Raw genomic sequence first — 14,844 nt, 5'->3', positions numbered from 1 at the left:
CACTGAACTGTGCATGTAGAAATTTTTGAAATGGTGTATCTTTGGCTATGTGTATTTTCACCAAAAAAAAAAAAAAAAAAGGTCGAGAAGGGAGAAGGTTGGCATGTTGTGGGGTTGTTAACCAATGTCATAAAACAGTATGTGTAGTGTTTCATGAGAAACTATTTGCTCTGTAAGCCTTCACCTGAAGTACAATAAAAAAAAAAAATTTAAATAAAAAAAAAAAAGTAGGAAGAAGTTATCCTTGAGGAATACTCTAAATGAGCTTGGGGAAAAACCTATGGGAGCATTTGGATGAAGTATTTTTTCTAAGGCAAGGCTTCCTCCGCTCCCCTACCGTCCATCCTGGGCTACCTTTCTCAGTTACCTGAGAGCAATAACTAATGCAGCACACCCCTTAAAAATGATTATGCTTTGGTCTTAATTCATAGACAACTCTTGCAAAAATGTAGAATCCTGTTTCTTCAGGAGGCTGATAATTTAGAGAAAGGACAAAGCATAGAGTAAGTCATGTGACAAAAAATAACAAAGAAGCAAATATCCATTTGATAACTAATCTTTTACAAATGAAAAATATTGGTTGTTAGGTGTTAATAAGAACTTAAATCTATAATTTAGAATTGAACAGTAGTCTAGTTACATGTATTTTCAGAAAATCTGTTTAAAGTTTCTATGTTAATTTTTGTTCTTATATAAACTTCCTATAAAAACTGAACTAGGTGAAAACTGTTCTGTTTAAGAACAATTTCAGTTGATCTTTTTCATATAAACTATATAATTTATAGCACTAAACTTTTACTACACAATATAATGCCACTCTGTGTTCTCTGTACCAGAAGCATGGGCACCACCTGGGAGTGTTAGTAATGCAGAATGTTAGGTCCCACCCCACCCCCACTGAATCACATCTCTGGGGCGGAGCCCAGGAATTTGTTAGCTTTCCAGATTATTCTCACATCTGTTTAAAGGCAGTGATTGTGGGGGCAAGGGAAGCATATGCCTCAGAATCACAGGTCGCCCAGTGGGCCGAGAGTGAGGAGAGTAGAGGCATCTGTATTTTAAAGAAGCCCCACAGGTTAACCTGAGGCAGCCTTCAGGTTAAAAATCCATCCTTTAAAAATATTTTAACCAAAATCTTGAAAACTTTTACCATTATACTTATGTAATTAGCCTTATCTGCACTTTTTTTTCCCCAGTTGCCGTTGTGTTGATTCCAACTCATGGTGACCCCATATGTGTCAGAGTAGAACTGTGCTCCATAAGGGTTTTAAGGGCTGATTTTTTAGATCACCAGGTCTTTCTTCTGAGGTGCCTCTGGGTGAACTCAAACCTCCAACCTTTCAATTAGGAGGCGAACGCGTTAACTATCTGCACCACCCAGGGACTCCTTACCTTTGCTAGTTATCCAAATTGCTTCACACTACAGGTGGTGGTGCCGGATTGGAAAAACATGTATTCTCACTTTTCCCTACTGAATAATTTCTGACAAATTTACAGAATCTCTTCTCTATTCAAAAGAATGAATGTGACTCTCCATTGCTGTTTTTTAAAATAATTACCTCTTGCTAGGTGAAAGTTTCCATAGAAGGCCAAAATGTTTCTTTTTCAATTTGATGCCATTATGGCCTACCCCATTCTGTCCCCTCAATGCTAGTATTTCCTCTTTGTATTCTTAGCTTAAATCTTAAACTATTTCTCCAAGGGAGAAAAGACCTGGCAGTCAGCTCCCATAAAGATTATAGCCTAGGAAACCTTATAGGGCAGCTCTACCCTGTCGTATAGGGTCACTATAAGTTGGAATCGACTCGACAGCACACAACAACACATACTCGTAACATTAAACTGAAATCAAGATTTCACACGAGAATATTTTTAGTGGTGATTTTTTTTTTTTTGACAAGAGTAACATGAAAAACATAAACCTTTCATCTTAATTAAAAGAAAAGAAATTGTGACTTAACTATTTTATGGAACAGATTTATAAAACAGACTTCTTACTAATCTATTAAATGGATTAACCAACTGCATTTTCAAATGGCAACAGCATTTGGAGCAGTCTTAAAATGTTAAATTATATTCAGAATTATTATTAATGTCTATCTATAGGTAGAAGATGAAAGCAAAAAAAATGAAGTCCCTTTTCCCTACAGAATATCATGTTCTAACATAGCGATGACTGTGGGGAGAAAAATGAAATAATGTGTGTGCTGATAGGTAACTATGAATAATTTTTTGTTCTTGTTAATATTTGAGAATGAACACTTAAAAATATTGTTCCCTAAAAGCAACTACTATTTCTCAAAACGCTTTTAGATTTTCCGTTAGAACTCGCCAATATGTAAGCTACACATTAAAACTGGTCTCACTAGCCAATTACCCATTTCACTGGGATTAAAAGTGGCATTTCCTTCTGAATACCTACTTCATTCGTTCTAACTTAGCTCTAAATTGTAGAAAGAGTTGTCACTAACTAATGGTCTTCAAAGGAATGTATCACAGGAACATTCCAAAATTATTTCAAGTAATAAAGAACATCACTGTTGGAAGACGAGTAGAGCTTTTCCAGTTAAATACGACTCATTCAGATATGAAATACATGACTGATTTGTTAAAAAAAAAAAATCACTAGTCATCATTTGTGCATTAGGTAAGCTGTACCCCATCCTTAGAATCATCTAAAGAAAATAAAAATATGTTTTTCACAATAAGCAAGCCTAAATTTTCAGTTGGGCAATAAAATAGCAAGATTAAAGCAATTAAATTTATGATATTACTTTTATTAAATAAAAAAGTTACACTGTGATTTTTATACACTGTTGAAACAATGACTTTTGCTCGTCTAAAGGCAGCAGTTCCCATTTCTCTTTCACAATGTTATCTGAATCTAGTTGCAGAAAATAAATAATAGGGTACATTTTTCATATTTCCCTAGATGTGTCTAGTATAAAGGAACTTCAGAGGAGGGAGGTAAAATGAAGCAGAAATGAAAGAACATTTTTAGATACTGACAATAATTTTCCCTTAGAAACTCGACAAATTTGGCTTCTTCTAAAAATTTTGTACTCACATCCACGAAAGTGAATTTCTATTTTAATAACCCTAAAAGAATTCGGTGAGAAAAGATTATTACCATAATGGTAAATAGCAAATACTTCAGAAAGAGTGAATACAAGAATACAAGTGATGACATTCACAAACACACCTTTTAACATCTCTTTGAAGTGGTATGGGCTACATGTTAGTATTAAAGTATTACGGTTATGTGATTGTAGGGTGGTGGTGGGCATTTGCAATACAGTCAACACATCTACCTCCAAAAGACGTGTAGATTCATGGGCAAAAATGAGACAGGCAAAGTGTTGGGAGAGAATAAAACACAGAAAAAAGCCACAAATTTGAGAACATTATTTCTTTTTGTCTGAATAAAAGGAGTTCCCTGAAGCATGGAAAGTAGTCATCAGCAGGAGTGCTTCTAGTCTGCTATCTGGGGAGGCTTTGATGAGGATTCCGGCCACTCGTATACATCTGGCAGCAGGGACTCATATTCACTTCGCCATAGTCTTTCTCTAACATACTTGGCCTTGTCTTCAGGCTCTGGGTGTCGGAAAGCCATTTTCTTAGCATACAGGTATTGTATAACCTGAAAAACAAATAAGATTTCTGTGCAGGCTCCACGTATTAACCTAATAGAAGTACTATTACAACACAGAGAAGTGAGCTCCATGACATTTTTCTTTTAAATGAAAAATAACATTACTTCGACTCATTTTTAAAAAATTCAGAAACTCTGGAAAGTTTAAAAGATAAAATAAAAATCATCTGCAATCTCACCATAAGTTTGACATCTTAAAACTACCCTCTACCAAACAAGGAGAATTAGTAGCATTTCCCTAATATTTCAATCCAACAAACAATCTGAAGCTCTATATATGTCAGTCTGGTAGACCCACAGCCTGCCCAGCCCGTGTCCTTCCCTCACAGCCCCACTGACAGGGTGACTTTACGGAGCCATGTCTAGGGGCCTCTACGTCCTAGCCATAGCTGACTAGACCAGGGTGAAAACCTAACCCAAGGTGAGATGATGTTTTTGCTCTAGAATTTGGGTTAAGAGATACAGAAATTATTATAAATGAGGTGTTAAGACACTAGAACTATAAGGTCAAGTAAAATCAGGGCTAGAAACTGTACATGGCAACTCACCATCACCAAGTGCCAAGCATATTCTGTGTGCTTCACATGGATATCTCATTTAATCCTCATAAGAATCCTATCAGTACTCTTAGTTTACATATGAGGATACCGAAGTACAAGTAGTTTAAATAACTTGCCAAGGTAGTAAAGTGAGAGCTGCGTTTCAAACCCAAAGCATTCTGATTCTAGATCCCAGACCCTAAAACGGTTAAGCTAGATTACCTCTCAAACTGGCTTGAGATGATTTCTGATCTTTGCTCCCAGGCCACACACCACGATTGGTGGTGAGGATAAACCCTCTGAGTCTTAGTGTTTTTGTATGTAAAATGAGGAAGCATGAAAACTTCTTCATGGGGTAGCACAGTGCCTGTCATACATTAAGTTCTCAATTTAAGTATGTGGTGCCCACAAAAGACTGAGGTCAAGCCATGACATTGGCGAGAGCTTCCTTCAGTCACGCAGACACGCAGGAGGTGACTGGTGGCTATACCGGAATGGCGCTAAAGCAAACTCTCCTGCCCGTGGGGATGAAAGGAGGTGACCAGCGGCTGCAGGCTCCAGCAGAGACAGGCACAAGCCCCCCCGCCACGCCACAAGACTCTCCTAACCCTCTTCTCCTATAAAGGAAAATCTTCAGCCACCAGAAAAGCAGCATATTTTCTACCCCTGAGGAAGGGGGACAGACATGATCCTGGGTGTATGATTCTAAACCAGTGCCAAGCAGAGGTCTCCTCTATTACCTCATGAGTTACCTTTCATTTGGACATGCTAGTAATCTCCTGACTGACATCTTCCCAGAGCTGCCCCATTTGTAATATCATTCTCTAAAATTCTGAAGTTGAACTCTATTTATCCTAGGCTGGGGACCTAAAATCCTCAGTTGTTTTGCAATAGTAAGGTATTCAGACTCCTTGGTCTGGCATTGTGTATCTGTACAAGCTGGCCTTAATAAAACTCGGATCTTCTCTTATACCACTTTCCTACTTACACCTTAGACCTCAGCTCAACTGGATTTGTCATCATTCTCTAAACATGTCATGCTTTACTAACCCCAGTCTTTGCTTAGCTTATGAGCATTGAAATAACGCAACAAGAACATTATCAAAAAGGTAAAATCTTACGATCATCTTTATACAAGCTTAAAATGTGGTTGATGAAGTCCACATTTAATCCCATTGTTTAAGAAAATCTTAGTAAACTAGATACAAAAGTCTACTTCTTTAAAAAGATAGAAAATAGTTATTTCAATAAAAATTCTAGCATCACATTTAATCATTAGAATACAAGGAGGTACTTATCAAGCCAACTGCTTAACATTGGTCTAAAGTCACAGCCAATTTAGTAAAGCTATAGAAAAAAGAGCTGTATACATATTTAAAAAAGAAAATGAAATCATTTGCAGATGATGCAAAACTCAACAATTCCAAAAGAACCAACTGAAAAACCATTAAAGGAATTAAGATTGTTCATCAAAGAAACAGCTTATAAGAAAATTCATAAAAAAGTAATACCGTTCCTATGTATTAAGCAATGGCCAGTGAGAAAATAATTGTATGGAAAAAAGAAACCTATAAGCAATAACAAAAATTTAAAATTATGTAGGAAAAGAATAAGATACATACCACATTCTGATGAAGAAAACATTACAAAATTGAAAGACTTAAAAGACCTTAATAAGTGAAGAGAGACAGATACTGAATGGGGAAAACTTCAATACTGAAAGACTCGATTTCCCCAACTGAATTATAAATGTAACATCGTTTACAAAGTTGCAAGGTTCTCTTTCAATTTAAAAACTGATTCAAAAATTCATTAAAAAGAATAAACAGTTTAGAACAGCCAAGAGAATACAAAAAAGCCTAATGGAGGGAAATACATACTACCAAATACTAACGTATATTATACACGATATAATAGTTAAACAATGCCTAATAATAGACAAAAATGGTCAGGAACAAACTTTCCAGTAACAGATCAAGTATATATGTTAATAAAAGCAGCATTCCAATCAGTTGGAAATAACAATAATAGTGCTGTGGGCAACTGACTGCTCAGAAAAAAATATTTCCCTGCCTAACATCATACATTAAAATAAATCTCAAAGGGATCAAGAAGTTGTAAGTTATTAGAATATGCAGGTGGATATATTTATATTTTGAAGTGGAAGAAGGTCTTAACATTCATAAAAAGTGAGGAAAGAGTCCATAAAATAAACAGATAATTCTACTAAAAAAAAACTTACAGAATGGCATGCCAAAAAATCCTGTGAAGTTAACATAAATGACAAATGGAAAAAAAATCTGTAACATAGCAAACAGAAGGATCACTAACCTTATGTTAAAGAGGCTTTATAAATCAATACTAGAAGGTAGAAGGACAAATATTCTAATATAAAAATGAGCAAAGGTCATGAACAGGCAGTTCACACAAGAAATACAATTGTTCAATAAACACAAAAAATTATTCAATCTCACTAAAAATAAAACGCTTTAAATAAAAAATATATCATTTTCACCTATTAAGTATGTAAGATAAAAAAAGTAGCTTCAAGTATGGGCAAAGGTGTGGGAAAACAGACACACTTATATCTAGCTGATGCAATGTAGGTCACTACTTTTTTTCTAAAGAGATATTTGGCAATATATCAGGAGCCTTAAGCATACTAATACCTTCTGTTTTTGCAATTAGGAATTTATTTTAAGGAAAAACAATCAAATATGCACATAAATACATATCTATAAGGATGTTCATTACAGCATTATTTCTAAAAATAAAAAACTAAAAATGCTTAAATGTCCAAAAATAGAGAAATGGTTAAATAAATTATGGCATAATAATAAAGATAATACCATGCAACATTAATGATCATACTGAGAATAATTATTGACTTACATGGGAAAAGATTTGTAATATACTAAATGGAAAAAGCACAGTATAAAACCAATTATAAAAATAGGCACAGGTGCACGTGCGTACATGTGCGTATGTATGCATGTGTTTACAGTGATAAAAAGGCTAGATGGCCACAAACCCCCAATATTAATGTGGCTTACAGACTGGCAGTAAAAATATGGGTGGTCTAAAATTTCTTCTTTACACTCTTCTAAATGCTTCAATTTATCTCTAATAAATTTGTATTACTTGTATAATAACAAAATCATTAAAATTGATGGGAAGAAATAAATCATTACTTACTTTAATAGCAATGTTAACAGAAACTTCCTGAATATTAGCAAGTGGAGGGTAAAGTCTCCCTAGGGATAGCTCTTTATCCGTCAACTGATCTGTCAGTGCCTGCAGTGAAAAAGAGCATTTTACTTTTGTTTGTTTGTTTAAATAACCCAGAATAATAAGGACCTAAAGAAATGGAAAGAGGGTTGGGAGAGCAGAGAATAGTACAGGTAACATAATTGTCTTTATTTCTTAAACCACTGCAGAAACACCACTACATAATAAGTAACCAGATTTAGAGACTAACTGGTATATATTCTACTTCATACAGGGCTTGACACAAGTAGGATCACAACAGCTACTATGAAAACTGACATTAATGTTTGCATTAATGTTTGTTCTTCAGAACTCATATCTTGAAGTCTGGAGCTCCAATAGACCAGCACTCCAAATAAACCAGTACTCTTCTAATAAAAAATGCAAGGAGTTATACTTTATCTATGCTATCATGATATGTTACCTTCAGATATATACAAGTACAATGCGTGTGTTATAAATTTGAAACAATTCATAGCTTACAGTAAAAAATTGGAAAAATCATGATTTAAAAAGTTAATTTTCTACAAAAGTAGATGGACAAATCCAAAAAAGCTACTGATTGGTAACTTCCTTCTTATTCATAAGGCAAATTTAATTCATGCTCTCTCTCATGCTTTTTTTTTTTTTTAATTGTACTTCAGGTGAAGGTTTACAGAACAAATAGTTTCTCATTAAACAGTAGTACACATATTGTTTTATGACATTGGTTAACAACCCCACGACATGTCAACCCTCTCCCTTCTCGATCTTTTTTTTTTTTGGTGAAAATATACACAGCCAAAGATTGACAATTTCAAAAATTTCTACATGCACAGTTCAGTGACATCGACTACGCTCTTCCAATTGTGCTGCTATACTCAGTTTAGATGCAGGTTTACAGAACAAAATAGTTTCTCATTAAACAGTACACATGTTGCCCTATGACAATGGTTAACAAATTCACTACACATCAACACTGTCCTTACTCAACCTTGGGTTCCCTATCACCAGCTTTCCTGTCCTCTGCTGCCTTCTAGCCCTTGTCCCTGGACTTGCTGTGCCTCATTAGTCCCGTTTTGTTTATGGGGCTGTCCAATCCCTGGCTGAATGGTGAACCTTGGAAGTGACTTCACCACTGAGCTAAAAGGGTGTCTGGGGGCCATACTCTTGGGGTTTCTCCAGTCTCCTTTGGGCCAGTAAATTTGGTCTTTTTTTTTGTGAGTTAGAATTTTGTTCTACATCCTTCTCCAGCTCTGTCCAGCACCCTCCGTTGTGATCCTGGTCAGTCACACTCTACTTTTAACATCCATTCATCTTTATAATCCATCCTTTATAAAACAATATTTAAAACATTTACCTTTGCAGCTTCTAGGAAAACAGTGTCACAAATATGCCGGGTGCCACTGAGAATAACAGCTAAAGCCACACCTAGAATATATTTTAATTAAGTTATTTAGTAAAGTCACTTTTCAAATTATGAAATTATTATGAAAAGAGCCAAATAAATTCCCAGATTTAAGCAAATGGTAATCCACCTCCATCCCAAATACCCTCCCTGCAACAGAAAGCAGCCAAGAGAAGAGAAATCTAACACTTAAAATAGAATCGAATGATCGTTGTTAACTGTTACAATTCTTTTTCACTGAAAGAAACAATTGTAGAAATATCAAATGGCTTTTCTCAATTTTTTTTTACATTTATCTAAACCATAACTCGTTTAAAAACCCGTTGCCGTTGAGTTGATTCTGACTCATAGCGACCCTACAGGACAGCGTACAACTGCTCCATATGGTTTCCAAGGAGTGCCTGGTGGAGTCGAGCGGCCGACCCTTTGGTTAGCAGCCGTACTCTTAACCACTACACCAAGTGCACGCAATTCATCAAGGCTTGTTAAAAAAGGATAGCAGTTCCCGGTCCACCTTGACCCTCCATTTCTTGCTCTATAGAGGCAAGTACTTTTAATTCTTTCAGCTGATAATTTTCATATTTATCTCACTCCCTCTTAACATGCTTGTATTTCTTCTGATTGATTTTTTAGTTTTAGAGATTATCTATTGTCTCCTTCTTGTGGGAAACATATGTATTTAGCTTTCACATTTCTACCCTTCTCTCTTCTTCCCAATATAGTTTAGGGCATAATTGTGGTTCTATCAATATCCACTGTTTATATTATTATGACTTCATAAATACTATTCATAGCTATGTATTAATACCATATCATAATTATTTTTCCTTTTCTGCCTAACTTTGTTTTCCCTGTAGTTAATTACTGTATTTTCCCTTTAACTTTGTTTCTTCAGTATTTAACATTCCTTCACCCTCAAACTCTCACTCGATTGTCTAAATCTTCTGGTATTTGGGTGACCTCACATATTCTCTAATTTCATCTTCTAGAATAAATCTCTGCTGAGGCCTTCTGCCTGCTCCAGTCTGGTCTAGCTGGTCTCCATTCCAGATACGGAGCTGTCATTCTAGAAAATCCGTTTATAATTTCCTAAATCCCACTTTTTCATAATTTTTGGTTATTCCCTCTTTTTGGTAGGATATATTCTCCTGTGGTTTTCTGAGAAACAGTGCATGGGAGATACACTTTTTGAAATCTTGAAAATTTCTGAAAATGTCTTTTTTACTTCTTCCTACTTATTTGATAGTCTGGGTTTAGAACTTTAGTTTGGAAATAATTTTCCTTCAGAATTATGAGGCATTATTCTAACACCTGCTAGCTTCCAGTGTTGTTGGTGAGAAGTCCAGTGCCAATCTGATTCCAGACCTTTTTAGGTATTGTCTTTTTGTGTACCTAATATTCTGAAATTTCAAATATGCCCTGAGGTGTGTTATTTTCACTCACCATGTTTGGCACTTGGTGGGCCCTTTCTGTCTGGAAACTTGGGTCTTACAGTTTTGGGAAATTTTCTTGAAGTCTGTGAATTATCTTTCCCTGGGATTTTTACTATTCTGATACTGTGCCTCCTGGACTAGTCCTCTAATTTTCTTCTTCTTCTTTTTTATTTCCAGTCCACTTTATTTCTAGGTAATTACCTCAACTTTTTCTTCTAATCCTTCTGCTGTCATACTTTTAATAATTTTAATTTAATTTTTAAGAGCTCATTTTTGTTTTCTAAACATTTTTTAACCGAACTCTGTCTTGTTTCAGGGATACAATACTATCCTTTGTCTCCAGCAGAATATTGGTAGTGTTTTTCTTTTTGAACTTTTCCTTCACTCCATATAATCCCTGTTTTTTCCCCAAGTTGCTTTTTTCTGTCTGTCAGCTTTGGACTCTTTTATGAAGTGAATACTAATAAGAATCTCCAGAGAGATTTGAGAGAATACTGCAACTTTAAGAAAAAGCCACTATTAAAAAAGAGCAATTACAGAATAAGAAAAAGTTATTTGCAATCAAGAATGATTGCTGAACTGACTGAACTGGTGATACACAGTATTAAGCAATTATTGTTAATTTCCTTTGGGGTGATACTAGTATTGTGGTTATGTTAAAAAAATACTTACTTTTTTAGAGATACATACTGAAGTAGTTACGAATGAAATTATTATATGATGTCTCTGATTTGCTTTAAAATAACCCAGTGAAGGAAGGTGTGGGTAGAAGGAAGTATAGATTAAATAAGACTGGCTACATGTTGATAACTGCTGAAAAAGACAAAAAGACTGACACATGGGACTTCATTGAACTACTCCCTCTACTTTTGTACATGTTTAAACATTTCTATAATAAAAAGAAAAAAAGTAACTATTGAAGTAAAACACACTAGAAGTGCTTAAAAAAACAGAACAGACATAGATGAATGAGGAAATACCACAGGAATATTACAGAATCAAAAAAGTGAAATAAAATTTACAAGTCAAATGAAAATGTGAAATAAAATTTACAAGTCAGGGAAAATAGAGGATTTGACCATGGTCTAGCACAAGTTCCATAAGGAAAAACAAATAATGGAAGAAAAGAAATGATTACAGGAAAAAAAAAAAAATCCTTTGACAAAGAAGATATTTTTATAGCAAAATGGCCCACCTACACACAAGCATAAGAATTGGAAATAAACCCAAATCCAGATTCATTCCGGTAAAACTTCAGAAATATAGAGAAAATTTAAAACACTTATGGAGAAAAAGCTAGTATGTATAAAGGAATGAGAATCTCACTCATATTAGATTTCTCAACAACAACCTTGGTTGCTGAAATTGAATGGAGGAATGTTTTCAAAGTTCTGAGGAAAATGACTTTGGATCTACAATCTCTACCCACCCAAAGTATCAAACAAGAAGACAAAATAAAGATAGCTTTAGATATGTAAAAACTAAGAAAAGCAAGACAGAGACTGTAAGAATGCTCATGCATGGGAGATAGAAGACTAAGAACAACATGGTTTACAAGAAATAGTTTGCTGTGAAGGAGGATCAAGAAGAAATGAAGCTGGCAGGAAATTAAAAGAGGATTCATTATATTTGATGCTTTCAAGGTTTTACTCTTGTCTGAAAAATTCAGTGATGTAAAACTGGATATTCTACTCTATTTATAAAATCACACTCTTATTTAGACAGGGAATAACATTTACTTAACTATGGTTTTTAGTTTTCAGAATCAATCCATAAACAAAGCATAGACGGTGACAGAACACAATGTAAATGTCACAAAACAAAAGTCTACAATGTAGAAATGTTAGCCCAAATTGAGGGACGGAATGAGAGGAGACAAGAATGCTAAACATCAGAGTTTTTCCTTTTTCCCCTGTAACAAGCTAATAAAAACTATCTTAATTTGCTAACAAAAATTCTTTCTTTAAATATATTATCTAAAGATAAAAGTTTAAGTACTAGAAAAACTAATAGTAGTAACAAATATTGAGCACTGGAGAGGGGAAGCAAGTATTAGAAGGCATAATATTACTTATATTTCATACTGGGAAATTCATAATATAGTCTACAGTTGATGAATCAAGATAAAGATGGATAAGCATATCAGTTATGATGGTAACCACCAGAAAAACTCAAAAGGAAAAGCACTGACAGTGGCTATATCTAAGAAGTGTCATAAAGAGGTACACAAGGAAGACAATCCGCATTTTAAACCATTCTGTTCTTTTTGCATTTTTATAAACCATATACTGTATTATTTCTATAATAAAAACAAGCTTAATTAACAATATAAATAAATCTTCAGGGGAAATAGAGCATTATGAGACTTGCTGAATTCCCTGTACTTTCATACCTAAATTCTACAAATACTGTTGTTCATTTTAATCTTTTAAAGAATTCCCCAAAGTAATTTTATGTAATTAACTATTACTCTCTAACAAGCAGTGGTGGCATTTACCTGGAAAAATATACGCATTGTTCCCTTGACCTGGCATAAAGACTTGCCCGTCACTGAGTTTCACTGGCTCAAATGGACTGCCACTTGCAAACAAACACCTTCCCTGTTAATGAAATGAAATGATGTTAATTGTGTTACTTTATGTGGTCTAGAAAATTAAGATAAATTCATACAAAATTAAATCCTGTAGTAAAGCAGACCAATATATTACCTGGAAACAAGGCACAATTTATTATATTAACAATCCTTTCATTAATAGCCTTTCATTAGAATGAGGTTCATTTTACACATAGTATATATATTCAAATAAAGTTGAAAAAATCAATTAATAAACATAAACAATCTTGACAACACTTCTGTCTCCACTAAAAATTTTAAACTGTAGATAGCCAATAAATACCATTAAAGATGGATGTAAACATCTGTGAATAAAGGGGAAAACATCAAAAATTAAACTGCTACTGGTCATTGTACATCTGCTGTTTCTGGCTCCCTACCAGTTGCTTTATCGTGTTAATTCAGTTAATTTAGTCCTTATAAAAACCTCAAGAAGCTATCACCATCTCCAGTTCACTGATGAAAAAATGAGAAAACAAAGGCTTAGATAATGGCAAGTACTCTGCAGAAAAATCACAGATCAAAAACTGTAGCAGTTATACTTGAATCCAGATTTTTAAAATAATTTTAAGGCCCACAGTCTTTCTATTATGTTATAATGCCTCTCCAGTTAGACAATTTATAAGTCAGGCATATGGTATAACCACATTATCATGCTAGAAAAAAACAAAGGGGGGCACGTTGCCTTGTTGAAGAAAATTAAGTCTCCGAATTTGCTGTATCCATTGATTTTAGTACTGTACTCTTTAGTGACATAGAATAAATGTTACTGGCGCATTTGGTATTTCTAAGAAAATTAGATTGCCTATGCAATTGAAATGAACCTGCAAGTTAATTCATAAAACAAATTTTTTATAGCATATCATTTTTTCCCCACAAATGCCTCCCCCTAAAAAAAAGACAGAGCAAGGAGAAAATAGTAATAGATCACAAACAGCAAAAATTTATCTTAAAATACTCAATACACAATGGCTGCAACAACGGGCTCGAGCATAACAAGGATCATGAGGACGGTGCAGGACTGGGCACTATTTTGTTCTGTTGTCCACAGGGTTGCTATGACTCAGAACTGACTCGACAGCACCAAACAACAACATGATGTTTAAACAGCCCCTTGGATTAAGTAAGGTAGAAGGTGATTTACAGAAAGTGAATTATCTCCAGAGTAGGATGGACAAACTATCATGTTATTGTAAGTGTTTGGATACTGTTGTCTTCTTTTCTCCAGAGCTAAAAAGGCATACTCTGCCAAGAGTGATTATTTTTTGTAGTAGACCCTTGGCCTCAGTGGATTCAACATTCGAGAATTTGACTCTTTGGGCAATCTGAAGGTCTACAATGCATAGTAATTACTTTTACAAGACATACCATCAAGTCAGTTCCAACTCATAGCAACCCTATTACAACAGAATGAAACACTGCCAGGTCCTGCGCCATCTTCATAATCGTTGCTATGTTTGAGCCCATTGTTGCAGCCACTGCGTCAATCCATCTCATCGAGGATCTTCATCTTTTTCGCTGACCCTCTACCAAGCATGGTGTCCTTCTCCAGGGACTGGTCCCTCCTGATGACACGTCCAAAGCATGTGAGACGAAGTCTCACCAGCGTAACTTCTAAGGAGCATTCTGCCTGTACTTCTTCCAAGACAGACTTGTTCATCCTTCTGGCAGTCCATGGTATATTCAATATTCTTTGCCAACACCATAATTCTAAGGCATCAATTCTTCTTTAGTCTTTCTTATTCATTGGCCAGCTTTTGCATGCATATGAGATGACTAAAAATGCCATGGCTTGGGTGAGGCACACCTTAGTCCCCAAGGTGACATCTTTGCTTTTGAACACTTTAAAGAGGTCTTTTGCAGCAGATCTGCCCAATGCAATGCATCATTTGATTTCTTGACTGCTGCTTCCATGGGCATTGATTGATTAGGGATCCAAGTTGTTAGGAGCT

At 35.0% G+C, this 14,844-nt stretch overlaps 1 protein-coding gene across 2 annotated transcripts in view; it reads right to left on the bottom strand.

Annotated features, from left to right (window-relative positions):
- Nucleotides 1-1,998: 1,998 nt before the first annotated feature.
- ME2 (malic enzyme 2) overlaps nucleotides 1,999-14,844 on the bottom strand; it is a 66,696-nt gene continuing 53,850 nt past the window's right edge. The window contains exons 13-16 of one of the 2 annotated variants that reach the window (XM_023733953.1): nucleotides 12,776-12,878; nucleotides 8,798-8,868; nucleotides 7,387-7,485; nucleotides 1,999-3,640 (exon numbers count right to left, since the gene is read on the bottom strand). In XM_023733953.1, the coding sequence (XP_023589721.1) occupies nucleotides 3,473-3,640; nucleotides 7,387-7,485; nucleotides 8,798-8,868; nucleotides 12,776-12,878 (441 nt within the window). In that variant the 3' untranslated portion in view covers nucleotides 1,999-3,472. The remainder of the gene's footprint in view (nucleotides 3,641-7,386; nucleotides 7,486-8,797; nucleotides 8,869-12,775; nucleotides 12,879-14,844) is intronic. The other variant, XM_023733952.1, reaches the window with a different exon arrangement.

This window comes from Trichechus manatus, unplaced genomic scaffold (genome assembly GCF_000243295.1).
Source record: "Trichechus manatus latirostris isolate Lorelei unplaced genomic scaffold, TriManLat1.0 scaffold00063, whole genome shotgun sequence".
Taxonomy (NCBI): Eukaryota; Metazoa; Chordata; class Mammalia; order Sirenia; family Trichechidae; genus Trichechus; species Trichechus manatus.
Note: the sequence above shows the minus strand (reverse complement) of the source record. Positions and strands in the feature narration are given on the sequence as shown.